This window comes from Lampris incognitus, chromosome 18, assembly GCF_029633865.1.
Source record: "Lampris incognitus isolate fLamInc1 chromosome 18, fLamInc1.hap2, whole genome shotgun sequence".
Classification (NCBI taxonomy): Eukaryota; Metazoa; Chordata; class Actinopteri; order Lampriformes; family Lampridae; genus Lampris; species Lampris incognitus.
The window spans coordinates 21,069,457-21,083,046 of NC_079228.1; the positions used below are offsets into that span (position 1 = coordinate 21,069,457).

General features: G+C 43.5%; 2 protein-coding genes across 2 annotated transcripts in view; one reads left to right on the top strand and one right to left on the bottom strand.

Annotated features, from left to right (window-relative positions):
- Nucleotides 1-8,093: 8,093 nt before the first annotated feature.
- Nucleotides 8,094-9,635, top strand: bet1 (Bet1 golgi vesicular membrane trafficking protein). Its single transcript, XM_056298583.1, has 4 exons — nucleotides 8,094-8,252; nucleotides 8,426-8,532; nucleotides 8,629-8,685; nucleotides 8,823-9,635. Exons 1-4 carry the CDS (start codon nucleotides 8,234-8,236, stop codon nucleotides 8,976-8,978), a joined length of 339 nt encoding a protein of 112 aa, XP_056154558.1. The 5' UTR covers nucleotides 8,094-8,233; the 3' UTR covers nucleotides 8,979-9,635.
- An 85-nt stretch (nucleotides 9,636-9,720) lies between these two features.
- zgc:85777 (uncharacterized protein LOC405871 homolog) overlaps nucleotides 9,721-13,590 on the bottom strand; it is a 41,146-nt gene continuing 37,276 nt past the window's right edge. The window contains exons 7-9 of the mRNA XM_056298582.1: nucleotides 12,983-13,144; nucleotides 10,827-10,977; nucleotides 9,721-10,229 (exon numbers count right to left, since the gene is read on the bottom strand). Coding sequence (XP_056154557.1) covers nucleotides 10,139-10,229; nucleotides 10,827-10,977; nucleotides 12,983-13,144 — 404 coding nt within the window. The 3' untranslated portion in view covers nucleotides 9,721-10,138. The remainder of the gene's footprint in view (nucleotides 10,230-10,826; nucleotides 10,978-12,982; nucleotides 13,145-13,590) is intronic.

Here is a 13,590-nt window from a genome sequence, read left to right on the forward strand (position 1 = left end):
TCACATGTCTCCTCCGATACATGTGGAGTCGCCAGCCGCTTCTTTTCACCTGTCAGTGAGGAGTTTCACCAGGGGGACATAGCACATGGGAGGATCACGCTATTCCCCCCAGTTCCCCCTCCCCTCCGAACAGGCGCCCCGACCGACTAGAGGAGGCACTAGTGTAGCGACCAGGACAGATACCCACACCCGGCTCCCCACCCGCAGACACGGCCAATTGTGCCTGTAGAGACACCCGACCAAGCTGGAGGTAACACAGGGAGTCGAACCAACGATCCCTATGTTGGTAGGCAACAGAATAGACCGCTATGCTACCCAGAGCCAAACCACTTTTACAGGTTTGACGTTGAACTAGTTTTAGGCTTGTTTTTTTGAGACTCTGTAGTAACCACCTATCCGCCTGCATTACTGCTTAGCATTCATCCACATTATCTTCAGGAAAATAATCTTTGCTGTTTATATTTAATATGCTATTTTCTGTGTAGTAGTTAGTCTGCTTTATATATTGTTCATTAATGATTTTGCTCATTTTCATCCTGTGCAGCACTTATTTATACTCTTGAAGAATTATCTATGAATAAAGGTCTATGAATAAAGGTTGCTATTACTTGTTACTGTTGATTAAAATTAACTTTGATGACTCAAAACGTTGCTAGCCTTTATCAAAAAAGGTTGAATCGCTTCATCTGGATGTAACGTTTATTGACAGATACGTTTCATCACTCAGCTAAGTGACATCTTCAGTCTAAACTGCCTGCAGGTATCCCCCCACCCCTCAGGGCCCAGACACACCAAACTGACGTCAGAGAACTCGCGGCGACGAAGGCCGGCTGATGCGTCGCCTCACGTCGCCTGCGTGGGGGCCAAAAAGTAGTAGCGCTTGAACACAGCGCCAAGACTACAGCCAACGGCCGACTAGCACGTTCTGCGCCTGCGTGAGGAAATAACTCTCCATACCAGCAGGGGCGGTAGTCCGTATATGTCATTCGAAATTTGAAACCGGAAGACCCGAGACTGCCGATATACAACCCGCAAACAAAGCGGCGTTTGCTTACCGTTTTCACTCAACTCGCTCACTACAGACAGTGTCGTAATATAGCTTCTTCTAAAAAGCTGCAAATGGCACTGGCATGGCCAGCCCTTGGTCTTTTGGTTATGGAAGAAGAAAGGATGAGGTGAAGGCGAAAAATAAGGAGAAATTGCACTAAATGGGTGAAATCATGGATAGTACAGCGACATGCTCAAGGGGCTTTCCCGAACCTGTGTCGAGAGCTGGAGACCATGGCTGGAGATAAATGAAACCTCCGATTTTAAAAATGTCGCTCGGCTCTTTCCTGTTCAGTTCCACATGTTGGAGGAACGTATCAATCCAATAATCCAACGGCAAAACACAAACTACCGGGACTGTATCTCTGTTGGGGAAAGTCTGATGATTACGCTGCAAAATTCTCATTTTCCGTGGCCTCTGTGTGGGCCGTTTCTCTTCGCGTGCGCTGATTCGCTAAGCTGAACCAATCAGATTGATCTCTCTCACCGACAGGCTCTGCCTGAATCGGCCGAAAAGCTGCCGACAGGGGTCTGACAAGTGCCAAAAGTGCGGGACACACCGCAAAAACATGGGTGTGATCTTTAGTTTCAAAGGCCACGTGTACTATTCACAGATTAGGAAATGTTGCAATCCCAGCGTTGTGAGATGGCGACAAATGCGTAACGACCGAAATCAACGACCAGTTCCATGTGCAAATATGGGTGTGACCACTAACTAGAGTTTTGATGGCCATGTGTACTATTCACAGAGGATTGGGGAATAGCTGCAACGACAGACAGCATTGCGAAATGGCGACAGATGTACTCTTAGCCAACCCCGGTTCAGGGATGGTCGTTCCCTCTTAACACAGATGGCCTCTGACTCCCCTTTCAAACCATCGTTCTTCCCTATTAGGCTTTAATACTTAATAAAACGCTATTGTGGCGCTCATAAATAATAACAGCTGTCATTAGCAGACGATCGTATTCAAATAAAGAATTATACTGAGAGTTTATTTTGGAGATACCACAAGTTTGATATCTTTTATCGAGGGATGTTATATTATAAACAATATTCTTGGACAAGTGGTTTCTTTTGGCGCCTTTCGTCCTCGTTCACCAAGGGGAGCGGCTTCTCCAAGAAATAAAAGCTGACTTTCCCCACATGACACCAGAACAGAACACGCTAGTCAGACTGCAGTCGCAAGTGTGATCTCACTTCATTTTGATATGATATATTCCTGAATGATTGATATGAATCTAAAAAAATGTAATCATGCCAACAATCATGTCCATTTCTTCTTGATCTTCAAAACTCTTCTAACAGTTTTTTTTAAAATGTGGTGTGCCAGCGCTGCAGACTTCAGCACTACGGACAGTGCCGTATAGGTATACAGTGGAGTTAAAGCTGAAATCCATGATTTGTTTCCCACCAATAAATAATTATTTCATCTATCTGAACCATGGAGTCAGTCCACAGTTGATCATGCACATTACAGTTGAATGGGTGTACCACGGTTGGAGACACCCGCTGTTGACATTATGACTAGGCAGGTTGAATACTGGTGCAGCAACAAACACGTTCCCACTCAAACAAGAAAAAGTACCGAATCAAGATGACAATGTGGTGATGCTTCTGTTGGACAGCTGAGTAGCTGTTGAGTTGGTAGATTTACCAACTCTACAGTCAATACTCAGCATAACAGTGTTCCGATATACTACATTAGACTGACAAGGATGGGAACTGTTTACTGCTGAGCTGACGGACGCAAGTGGTAATGGCTGCCAAACCTTGTTTTAAGTTCTCACTGTGAGAGGGAGGGACAGATGGGGTAAATCGCAGATTTCAGCTTTAAATGCTTACAATTCTGTTGGCATGTTCTCCCATGGGTTTCTTCCAGGTACTCCAGTTTCCTCTCACATCCGAAGACATGCAGTTGTTGGGTGTTAGGTATTACAGCAGCTGTGAGCAGCACTATGGCCTCAGAGGTTGAGAGTTGGTCCTCAGGCACTGTAGGATGGGTAAAATGCAGAGAATGAATTTACCCACGGGGAAAGTGTAACTTAAATTAACTTAATTGTTCTCAGAAAGAATTTGGAAAGAAATATCTTTCAGAGCAATTTATTGCACATTGCATGATATGAATACAAATTACACAAATTTGGGGGAGAGAGAGAGCGAGAGCAAGAGAGAGAGAGAGCCTACTTCCTCTGGTCTAATTGGAGAAGACAATTCAATGATTCAATGTTTCTGCCTGGAGGCAGAAACATTGAATCATTGAATTGATAATATATGATAATATATCATAACATATATTGATATGATAATGATAATAATTAACTGAATCTCTTTGTTTAATCCATAGACAAATATTATCAGACTAGAATACACATTAGCCAGAACCAGTAGAGTCTGCTGCTGGCTATGTGCATAACTTTTGCAACTATAAGTGACTACAAGTGACAAATTAAAGGAAAAATCTGAATGGTTGACCCCTACAGTGAGGGGGTCTGGGGGCTGTGGGGGCATTTTCCTGGCATGGTTTGGGTCCACCTGTCCCCTTTGAGGGAAGGGTCATTGCAAATCAATACAAAATTATTCTGAGTAATCACCTTTATCCTATGATGAAACATTGCTATCCTGATGGGAGTGCTCTCTTCCAGTATGCCAGTGCCCCCACCCACAGGGCACGAGGGGTTTTACGAGTATGGAAATGATGTAAATCATATGCTATGGCCTTCAGTCACCAGATCTCAACCCAGATGAACGCCTCTAGGAGATTTTGGACCGACGTGTTAGACAGCGCTCTCCACAAATTTGATTGTAAGCGTTCTGTGATGTAGGTTGACCGGACGTCCCGAATTACGAGCAGCTATGTCTCGAATCCAGAATCCTGTCCCGTTTCTCCCGAAAATTTGACTAAACCTGCGACGAACCGGGGCTTAAAAATGGCCCTGGACTTTCTTTTACCCAGACCAGTCCACCACAACCAGCCCACGGATACTCCACCACCCCCACCCCATCGACGCACGTACAAACACACCAGCCCTTAAGCATAATGGGTGGATACTAGGCTACCATAACACTAATACAGCGCTATTTTAAGAGAAGTGAAAGCTTTGTCACCAGCAGGCCACACACAAACACACACTACACGCAGCATCATCAGCAAAAAATCCAATTGTACACCCAACAAAACTATACCCACTAAACAACAATACCGAAATAGGCAAATTGTAAGTTAGCTTACTTTTAATGAGTACAGCAGGAGACGACGGGGCTTGGTGTCGAACACTGAAATTATTTCATTATAGTCCAACGATTCGGTCATTTCTCTTTCAAAGGAGAGCAGAGACAAAGGGATATCAGTCTGTATGTCATCACTGACGCCCCGATACCAGTTTTTATCCACCTGACAGTTGAAAATAGTCTCTCAACTGTAATGCGGCTGCTGACGGGGAAAGGGCTGAATTAGCAGCCACGTACGTGTCGTTACTACTTGGCACTTGAGAAAATGGCACAGGAGTAGGTGTCTGGTTGAGAATGATGACTGAACTTGAGCTGAATTCTCTTCCTCCTGCTCCTAACGACGTCTTTCTGTGACAAACTTAAACTGTTTTGTTTCGCCGTGACTTTTTTTCCCCCTAACCTACTTTAAAAGCAGCTAGCAGGCGGGCAGTAGTTCCTTTGTGCAATGTGCGGACTGTACAGAGTGAAAGAGGAAGGGCTGCTCGCCATCTGGCATTTGCGAAATCCGCTGCCACTCAAAATATCTGACCTATCATCATCATATAGTAAAAGAGACGTAAGAAACAGGGCGTCCGGGTAGCGTGGCTGTTGCCTACCAACACGGAGATCGCCGGATCGAATCCCCGCGTCACCTCCGGCTTGGTCGGGCGTCCCTACAGACACAATTGGCAAAAAAAAAGAAAAAGACCCAATTGTCTGCGGGTGGGAAGCCGGATGTGGGTATGTATCCTAGTCGCTGCACTAGCGCCTCCTCTGATCGGTCGGGGCTCCTGTTCGGGGGGGGGGGCCTAGGGGGAATAGCGAATAGCGTGATCCTCCCACGCGCTGCGTCCCCCTGGCGAAACCCCTCACTGTCAGGTGAAAAGACGCGGCTGGCGACTCCACATGTATCGGAGGAGGCATGTGGTAGTCTGCAGCCCTCCCCAGATTGGTAGAGGGGGTGGAGCAGCGACCGGGACGGCGCGGGAGAGTGGGATGATTGGCCGGGAGAAAAAGGAAAGTAAATTTCAAAAAAAGAAAAAAGAAAAAAGAGAGCGATAACAAACAGGAATTGTTTTATTCCCTGTCTACGGACTAGAACAATAAAACATTAAATATGGATCGTTGTGAAACATTATTTTGGTGTTGCTCACAGAATGGCCCTGTTATGTCCATAGCCTACATGAATTATGGCTGCTGTAGTTTTTTATTGTTTTAGCCGTGTACATTAGTGCTGAGAATTGATAACGGCAACGCATAGCAAAATTAACAGTGTGGCCCGCGGTCAGATGAAAGGTCGGAAGGCGTACCGAAACGTGAGACCCACGACCCAAGAAAAGCCCGGGCCACATCAGCAGACGTCGTGGATGCCAGGGGAACAGCTTCAGGCCAGCGCGTAGTCCTGTCCACCACAGTGAAGAGGGAGGTGAACCCATGGGAGGGGGGGGGTAGGGGACCAACCAGGTCGACGTGGACATGGTCAAATCGTCTCTCCGGCACTGCGAAGCGTTCCAGGGGCGCCTTAATGTGGCGGTGTATCTTAGCCCGCTGACAGGCAACACACGAGTCGGCCCACGCTTTCACGTCTCTCTTAAGTCCCTCCCACACAAACTTAGCAGAGGTCAGGCGCACGGATGGCTTACCGCCAGGTTGAGAGAGGCCGTGCACAGCTTCAAACACGGGGTGTCTCCAGCTGTCCGGGACGATGGGCCTGGGCTGTCCTGTGGAGACGTCACACAGGAGGGTGACATCTGTGTCGCTGAAAGGAACGTCCTGCAGGCGGAGCCCCGTGTCGGAGGTCCGGAAACGGAGGATGCTCGGGTCCGTGGCCTGGTCAGCGGCCATCTGTGCATAGTCCAGGCCTAGGTGGACCGCTCCAATCACTGCCCTAGAGAGGCAGTCAGCTACCTGGTTAGACTTACCAGCGACGTGCTGGATGTCGGTAGTGAATTCCGAAATGTAGGAGAGTTGTCGCTGCTGGCGTGCGGACCATGGCTCGGCCATCACGTCGGGGTCACCAGTGTAGAGCCGAAGGAACGGAGAAGACCGTAGGTTCACACTTTAGCCGTGTAGGCAACTTTCTTTAATCAACGGTAAATCAGAGAGACAACAAAACCACAGCTCGACTGAGCGGAGGCGGCAAGAATAACCAGAAAACTGGCTGAACAACCATAACTTAACCCTGCGTTAACCTGCCAGGGCAACCCTGACTTAACCCTTAGTTCCTGGGGTGAATTCTATCCCCAATACGTGTCCACCACAACAGAATAAAATGAATTTTATGCAACGAACAATGATTTCCACATTGTTACGTAAAATACTGTAACGTGCATGGATAAGTAGACACTTGGTCCTTGACTGACGGGTCAGACCCATTAGTCGACTGGTTAACGTTGTCACTTCCGGAGTGGAAGACACGGGTACGCGTCCCGGCGGTGACGGTCTCCCGGACTGCCCCTCAAATTCGCTACAGTGCGAATCAGAACACTTTATTCATCCCCGAGGATAAATTGGGTACAGCACACACATTGTGTTTCTTTCTCCTATCCACAGACAGTTAACTTCACGTTCATGAACAAAATAATAATTTTTAGTGTTGCGTTTTGACTGACGTGTTTTACTGTTTCTGTTCGTTGACATTGAAAGCGTTGTACCGGAGGCCACGCCCATTATAGCCATGTGACCACGCCCACCCCATATCCCGAATTTCTCATCTGGTCATCTTTTTCTTTCGGCTGCTCCCGTTGGGGGTCGCCACAGCGGATCACCCGTCTCCATCTCTTCCTTTCCTCTGCATCTTCTTCTGTAACGCCAGCCACCTGCATGTCCTCCCTCACCACATCCATAAACCTCCTCTTTGGCCTCCCTATTCTCTTTCCTGGCAGCTCAGCATCCTTCTCCCAATACACCCAGCATCTCTCCTCCGCACATGTCCAAACCATTTCAATCTGGCCTCTCTTGCTTTGTCCCCAAACCATCCAATCTGAGCTGTCTCTCCAATGTATTCATTCCTAACTAATCCTGTTCTTCTTCGTTACTCTATTGTGATGTTTTAATTTATTCAGCTCACTTATTCTGGTTTTGTCATTCTTGTTTTAATATAACTAATATCTTTATTGATAATTAATCTATTTACTCTCATTAATTTATGTTTTTGTATATTCTTGTTCTCTCTCCTAACATGTAAATGAGAGATCTTCCCCAAGGGTTGCTAGAGGTGAAAATAAAGTTGAATGAATTCTATCTCAAAGGCCAATTCAACTTTTCCCTCAGCAAACTCTTTTTATTAGTGTAAACTACTAATAAGACACGTTAGCCCCTAGCTTTAGCCGAGCGGTTAGTGATGTCGCCTTGTGGTGCAGTACACCCCGTACCGAATCCCGCACCGGGCAAGAAAATAACCGGTTACAGTAGTGAGCTCTTCGTCAATGTATAAAACGCTAGATTGTCGCTTTTCAGACTGGCCTCTTTGATAACCTTTTGTTGTGTCTTCTTCATTTATTTTACTGTTATTAACATCTTTTATTATTGAATTATATTTTTTTCATTGTGATTTATTATTGTTAATTCTAATTGTCATTTAACTTAGGTCCCTGCGTTGGTTTATTACCTGCAAAGTGTAACAATTCATTTTAATTTTAAAAGTGTAATAAAAGAAAATTTATCATTTTGAAGAAAACAATATATAAGCCTCGTCCTGTATATAGCTAATGAACATTTGGTGAAAACAGACGTTTAGAACTGTGAATAATTTAAGTTGAGCTATTATAGGATTTTTACACGCGCTCTTTCTGGGCGGAAGTGATTTGGGTCGTTGTACCCTGTTTGTCCTCCTCGGCCACCGTATGATGTCGTGGCGCTTGTTGTGTCCCAGGTTGTTACTGTTAGCTGTCGGTAATTTAAACAACTTAAATTGAGGTTAAAACACCATCGTTACAAAACAAGAGGATTAGTCTGCTTATACTGAATAAGGTTAAGATGAGGCGCGCCGGTTTAGGTAAGAGACACGCTTCTGTCGTCGCGTTTCTCTTGTCGATGCACTTCGGTTAGCTAACAGTAGCTTGCCTGTTACTAAGCGTTAGTTGATGTTAACTCGGTGCATTTGTTTATTCGCTGTGTGCTGAGTTTGTCTGTGAGCTTAATTGATTGACACACTATTCTCTGATAAAGGTGAAGGGGGCTCTGGACAGTATGTCGCCAGTGGATACAGTGTCTACGAAGAGGAAAATGAACATTTACAAGAGGGTCTCAGAGCCAAAGTGACTGCTTTGAAAAGTGTAAGCATCGCTCGATTAGTTTAGTCAGTTCATTGACACTTTTTATGCTAACTATACCATCCTCTGTTGCCTTATAACTGTACTTCATGGTTGCAGCTGTCAATTGACATCGGAACGGAAGTGAAATATCAGAACAAAGTGCTCGAGGACATGGTGAGCTTGCCGGTTCACTTGTGCAGGAAAACACAACTGCTGTAGCGTTTTGTTAAATAACCCAACCTTTTTTTTTTTTTTTTTTTGCCAGTGCACAGCTCCTCTAACTGACCTTTAATCCCTCTTTCGCCATCTAGGACTCAGACTTTGACTCGACAGGGGGGTTTCTAGGTGCCACCATCGGCAGAGTCAAGCAGCTATCCAGAGGCAGTCAGACCAAGCTGCTGTGCTATATGCTGCTCTTCTGCCTCTTCGTCTTCTTTTTCCTTTACTGGTACATCAAGCTGAGGTGACAGAGAAACTCAATGGTCTTTCCATTAGACTCCACAAGCCTCCCCTCCCGATGTAGTGCCATTTCAACGCATGTCTGGATTGGGTTCACATGATGATGATGATAATTATGTAGATGGACCATGAGTTTGTTTTATGGAGCAGAACTACTACTTCTTATTCTTTTGGCTGCTGCTGTTTGGGGTCGCCACAGCGGATCATCCGTTTCCATTTCTTTCTCTCCTCTGCATCTTCCTCTGTCACGCCAACCACCTGCATGTCCTCCCTCGCCACAGCCATAAACCTCCTCTTTAGCCTTCCTCTTTTACGGAGTAGAACAAGCATCCATATCGCTCTAATCTTTGATTATCTTACAAGCCGCATAATGCACATAAGTATTAACTGTGTCATGGAACAGTACACATTTGCATTCAGCCTGATTTGTGACCAGATAATGATGGGAACTTTTTCCTCTACTTAAAATGATCTAACTTACCTTTTTGATTAATGTTATGGAATGCTTTCTGAAATAGTTCAAATTGACTGTAAACATTCATTTGGTTTTCATGTAACCTATAGAAATGTGAAATAGAAACTATTCACTGCAGCATACATCTCCCTTCATCTCAAATTTGCTGCAAAAATGTTTTATATTGTAAATAAACAGGCATATACTTTAATTTTAACCGTTTCTTGACATTTTGATTATGCACTAGACAACAATGTTAAGATTGTAGCATTTTATATGGTTATCAACGACAGACAAGAAGTCAGTATGTTTGCTGAGCATTCATTTATTTTACACGATCCTCTGTACATTAGAACTGTACATGCTGTCACCTATTCATTGCCTTCATGAGACTAGGCTAATAAGTACACATTCTGTTCATAAAAGAAACATTAAAAGTCACTTAGAAACAAAGGCGTGAAGGCGACAAGTCATACCCAGTACCTAGAGTATTTACATGTCTGAATCACCCACTTTCAGAAATAGTCACCAAAGTATTCTGTTTAGAGAAAAATACCATTGTATGTTACAATACAAACATCAACTGGACGGTAGCCCTATTTCCTTCAATAAAATGATTAATGGATCATTTCATTGGCTGATTAAGTGCACTTTGGGTTAGCTGTTAAGAAAATTTAATGTGAATAGTAGACCACTATTGGCAACATCACGCTATCACTTCTTCGGTAAGGTGTCCATGTACTTGCAGATGATTCCCAGCATTACTTCATCAGCCCCTCCACCAATGGACATTAATCTGGAATCTCTGTGGATTAGAGGAACAAAACCAACTGATCCTCATAGTACTGCTACAGCTACTGCACTTATCTATAGTAAAAACCATCGATGATGACTTCATTTATTCCGGAGAAGGGTATTCTTGTGGTTATAACTGCAAGATCCATTGGCAATTAAGACTCGTGAATTATTTACCCCATCACTAGGTGTCAGTGTTGTGTAGAATAATGCTTAAATAATTTTAATTTCTGCAGAGTAATCTCAGTAACCAAGATTAAAAAAGGGAGGGTGAAAATAGCGTGGGTGGGTCACAGGAAGATTAAATTGGTCCCATAGTTGTTCTGGACATTTTGGTATCAATAATGAACCCCTCCAAGTTCATATTAAAGTTAACTTTAGTTTCTTAGTGTATGTTAAATACTAAAACCTTCTCATTTTTGTGTTAAACAAGATGAGTTAAAACTGTAGGTAAGAAAATGTTTCCCTAGACTGGGTTTTTTTTTTTTAGTTTCCTATATAATGGCTGAGTCAAAATGTTCAAGTTTAAGATCTTATGAAGAAAAAAAAAAGAAAAAGAACAGGACCTGATATGGCAGAAATCAGTCATCCTTGTGGTATCTCTCACCTGTAGAACCTGCTGACCAGCACGTCGCTGGTGAAACCCATTCCTCCCCAGAACTGTAGACAGCTGTCTGCCACCTCCCTGGCCAGGCGACCCCCCTTCAGCTTAGCCATGGACGCCAGCTTGGTCACATCGTTGCCTTTGATGTACAACGCTTCAGGGACCCAAGCACAGAGAGAGCAAGCAGAGTGGGGAGAAAAAAAGAAAAGGAGTGTGAGGGAAAGAATGAGAGGAGAAAGGGAGAGACAAACCATCAATGATGAGAAACAAAAGACGTTCAAGTTCAATGATAGCAGCGCTTAGCTCTGCTTCACTGTTTGTCCTATCCAAGCCTTTTCTCGGTGGATTTGATCAACTCCACTCCTGGTAAGAACTGATTCACCCAGAATGAATGTGTGACGCTTCATCAGTGGAGACACACAGGTCTCCCTGCTTCAGCGTATGTAGTATCATTTTGGACTTAACCCTGGTTGCATACACATTAGTGCATGCATGAGTACGTGTGCGTGTATGTGTGTCTACGTGTGCCAAACAGATGCCAAAACTTTGATTGCTCCCTGGGCAGCAGGTTGAACATAAAGTTTTTAATAGTCTGATTATTGTATTCATAGCTGCATGCCACTGAAGTGGCTATGAACAATGTGAGGAAAAACACAAGGCTTTGGATCTCCATCCAACAGATGCACCTGCTCATTAACATAAACGATCAGCACTTCAGTCTGAATATGTTGGGTCATGATTGTGTCTGTGTTGCAGGCAGGCAAGGGTTTGTATTTTTGTTTGACTGGGTGCTCAATCCAAAAATGTTGCTAAAATATTTTGTACTCCATCTCTCATTATATCTTAAAACGTTCTTTCAGTATTTCAACTGGTGTGGTGGCCAGTTGCTTTCAAATTACAATTCAGAAAAACAGTATGATGATAAAATTATGATGATAGAACTATAAATGATATATGAAGTCCTATGCTAAGTTTTTCAGGTAAATATTTCCAAACAAGTGTGTTATTTTATTTACTTAAAAGAACAAATGCAGCTCCACAGTAACTCACAATATAAAGTATTGCAGTACTATATACAAATGTCTGCTGTAAGGACAAAAACAAAAGTTAAATACTTGCACCTCAGGTGTAGTCAAAATAGGACAGGGATGTGTGTGTGAAATGTCCTTTTAACAATCAAACATTGGGTTTCTGCATATTAAGTAAGTGGAGATTCTTTCCAACAAATGTGTGTTGATTTGTTTTCCTGTTTCCTGCGGGTGAAATAAGAATAGCTAACCTGCTTCCATTCTGTAGAAAAGCACAGTATTTGGACACGTTCCTCAACATTACTACAGTAGTCACAAGGCAGATGATAACAGGAGAGGGAAAGCAGATTCACGGGGGACTGAACACTGAGTTGTTCATTTTTACATCTTTCTTGAACTTTATTTTTTGTTATTCCTTAGTTTCATTTTCAAGCCTCTCTTGCTTCTTTAAGTCCTGCTATCATTTTTGGTCCTTTACACAAAGTAACACTGCACAGAAAAAGCCAGATTGTCCAACGCATTAATCATAATGCAATAACCTAAATTATGAATTTGAATGAACCTTGATAGTCTAAAGGCAATGCTGAAAACACAATATCTAGCCTAATTTCTGGATGATTTTCAGGTGAAAATGTTTTCTCTTTTAGCGTGAACATTTTCAGTGGCCGATGTTGAACCATTTACCAAATGGTAAGTTATCAGGTTAGAAATTTTATCAGGAGCAACATCATCACCCTTCCACATTTTTTTTAACTCTTATCTATTGGCCTACTCTGTGGAAAGATACGGACCACATTGTGTTTTGTCGCTGTAAATCCAAGATTCGTCTTTATGGATTATTATCTTAATGGCCAATGAACCAAACAGCAATACCACACACAGCCAAGCTATCACAACATTATCGCTCAGCCTGTACTTTGTCTCCTATCCTTAATATTTAACCCCTCATGACAGTGATACAGACCACACCCAATGATGGTTATCAATTTATTTTTCCCTTGGCCTTTCCATGTGCTCTCTTGCCAAGTTTTGAATCTATCTGTTAAGGAGTGGGTCTCTCAATGGTACTCTACCGGGTCAATATCATCTGTTCAGTCCTTTCCTTCTTCTAACTCTGTGCATTGAGCCCACCTGTAGAACGATGGAGGAGGGATCTGAGCAGCTCGATTTCCGTCTGCAACTCAGCTAATCTAAAGTGAACTGACTGGTGGTAAAGTACAGGCATCTTGAAGATCTTCCTCTGACGTGTGTACTCGATGGTCTCCTGGATGATGTTGTCCATCGTGGTTGTGACTGGAGGGAGTGGGCAACAGAGGAGATGGTAAATGGCTGTTCTAAACATCCATGTTGACTATCAAACACTGACCTTATGCTCTATTCGTACTTCATCTATGTCAGACAAGTTTTCTGTTTCGTGTCTCCAACAGAACACTTTACTGTAGACACACACACATATAAAACTTTGTTAAAAGAAACACTCAATAGTAGGGAAAGTGCTCAACAAATAAGGAGCAAAATAATCCAGTGAGTCAAGTAAATTCTTTATGATTGCTTATGGCATGAAACAGGCTTGTACTGTCTCATAAAGAATTTACTTGACTCACTGGATATATCAATACAGATGCAGGAAAAAAAGTTTTAATACATAGCAGTACAGGCCTGTTTCGTGCGTCGCGCACTCATCAGCTGCTAATGTGATTCAACAAAGATACGTACAGTTTACGTTGCCCAGCGTCACA

Excerpts from the sequence above, each read along its gene's own strand:
- bet1 (XM_056298583.1), top strand. Across the intron at positions 8,533-8,628 it reads AAGTGACTGCTTTGAAAAGT|CTGTCAATTGACATCGGAAC; the intron begins GTAAGCATCGCT and ends TCATGGTTGCAG. Across the intron at positions 8,686-8,822 it reads ACAAAGTGCTCGAGGACATG|GACTCAGACTTTGACTCGAC; the intron begins GTGAGCTTGCCG and ends TTCGCCATCTAG.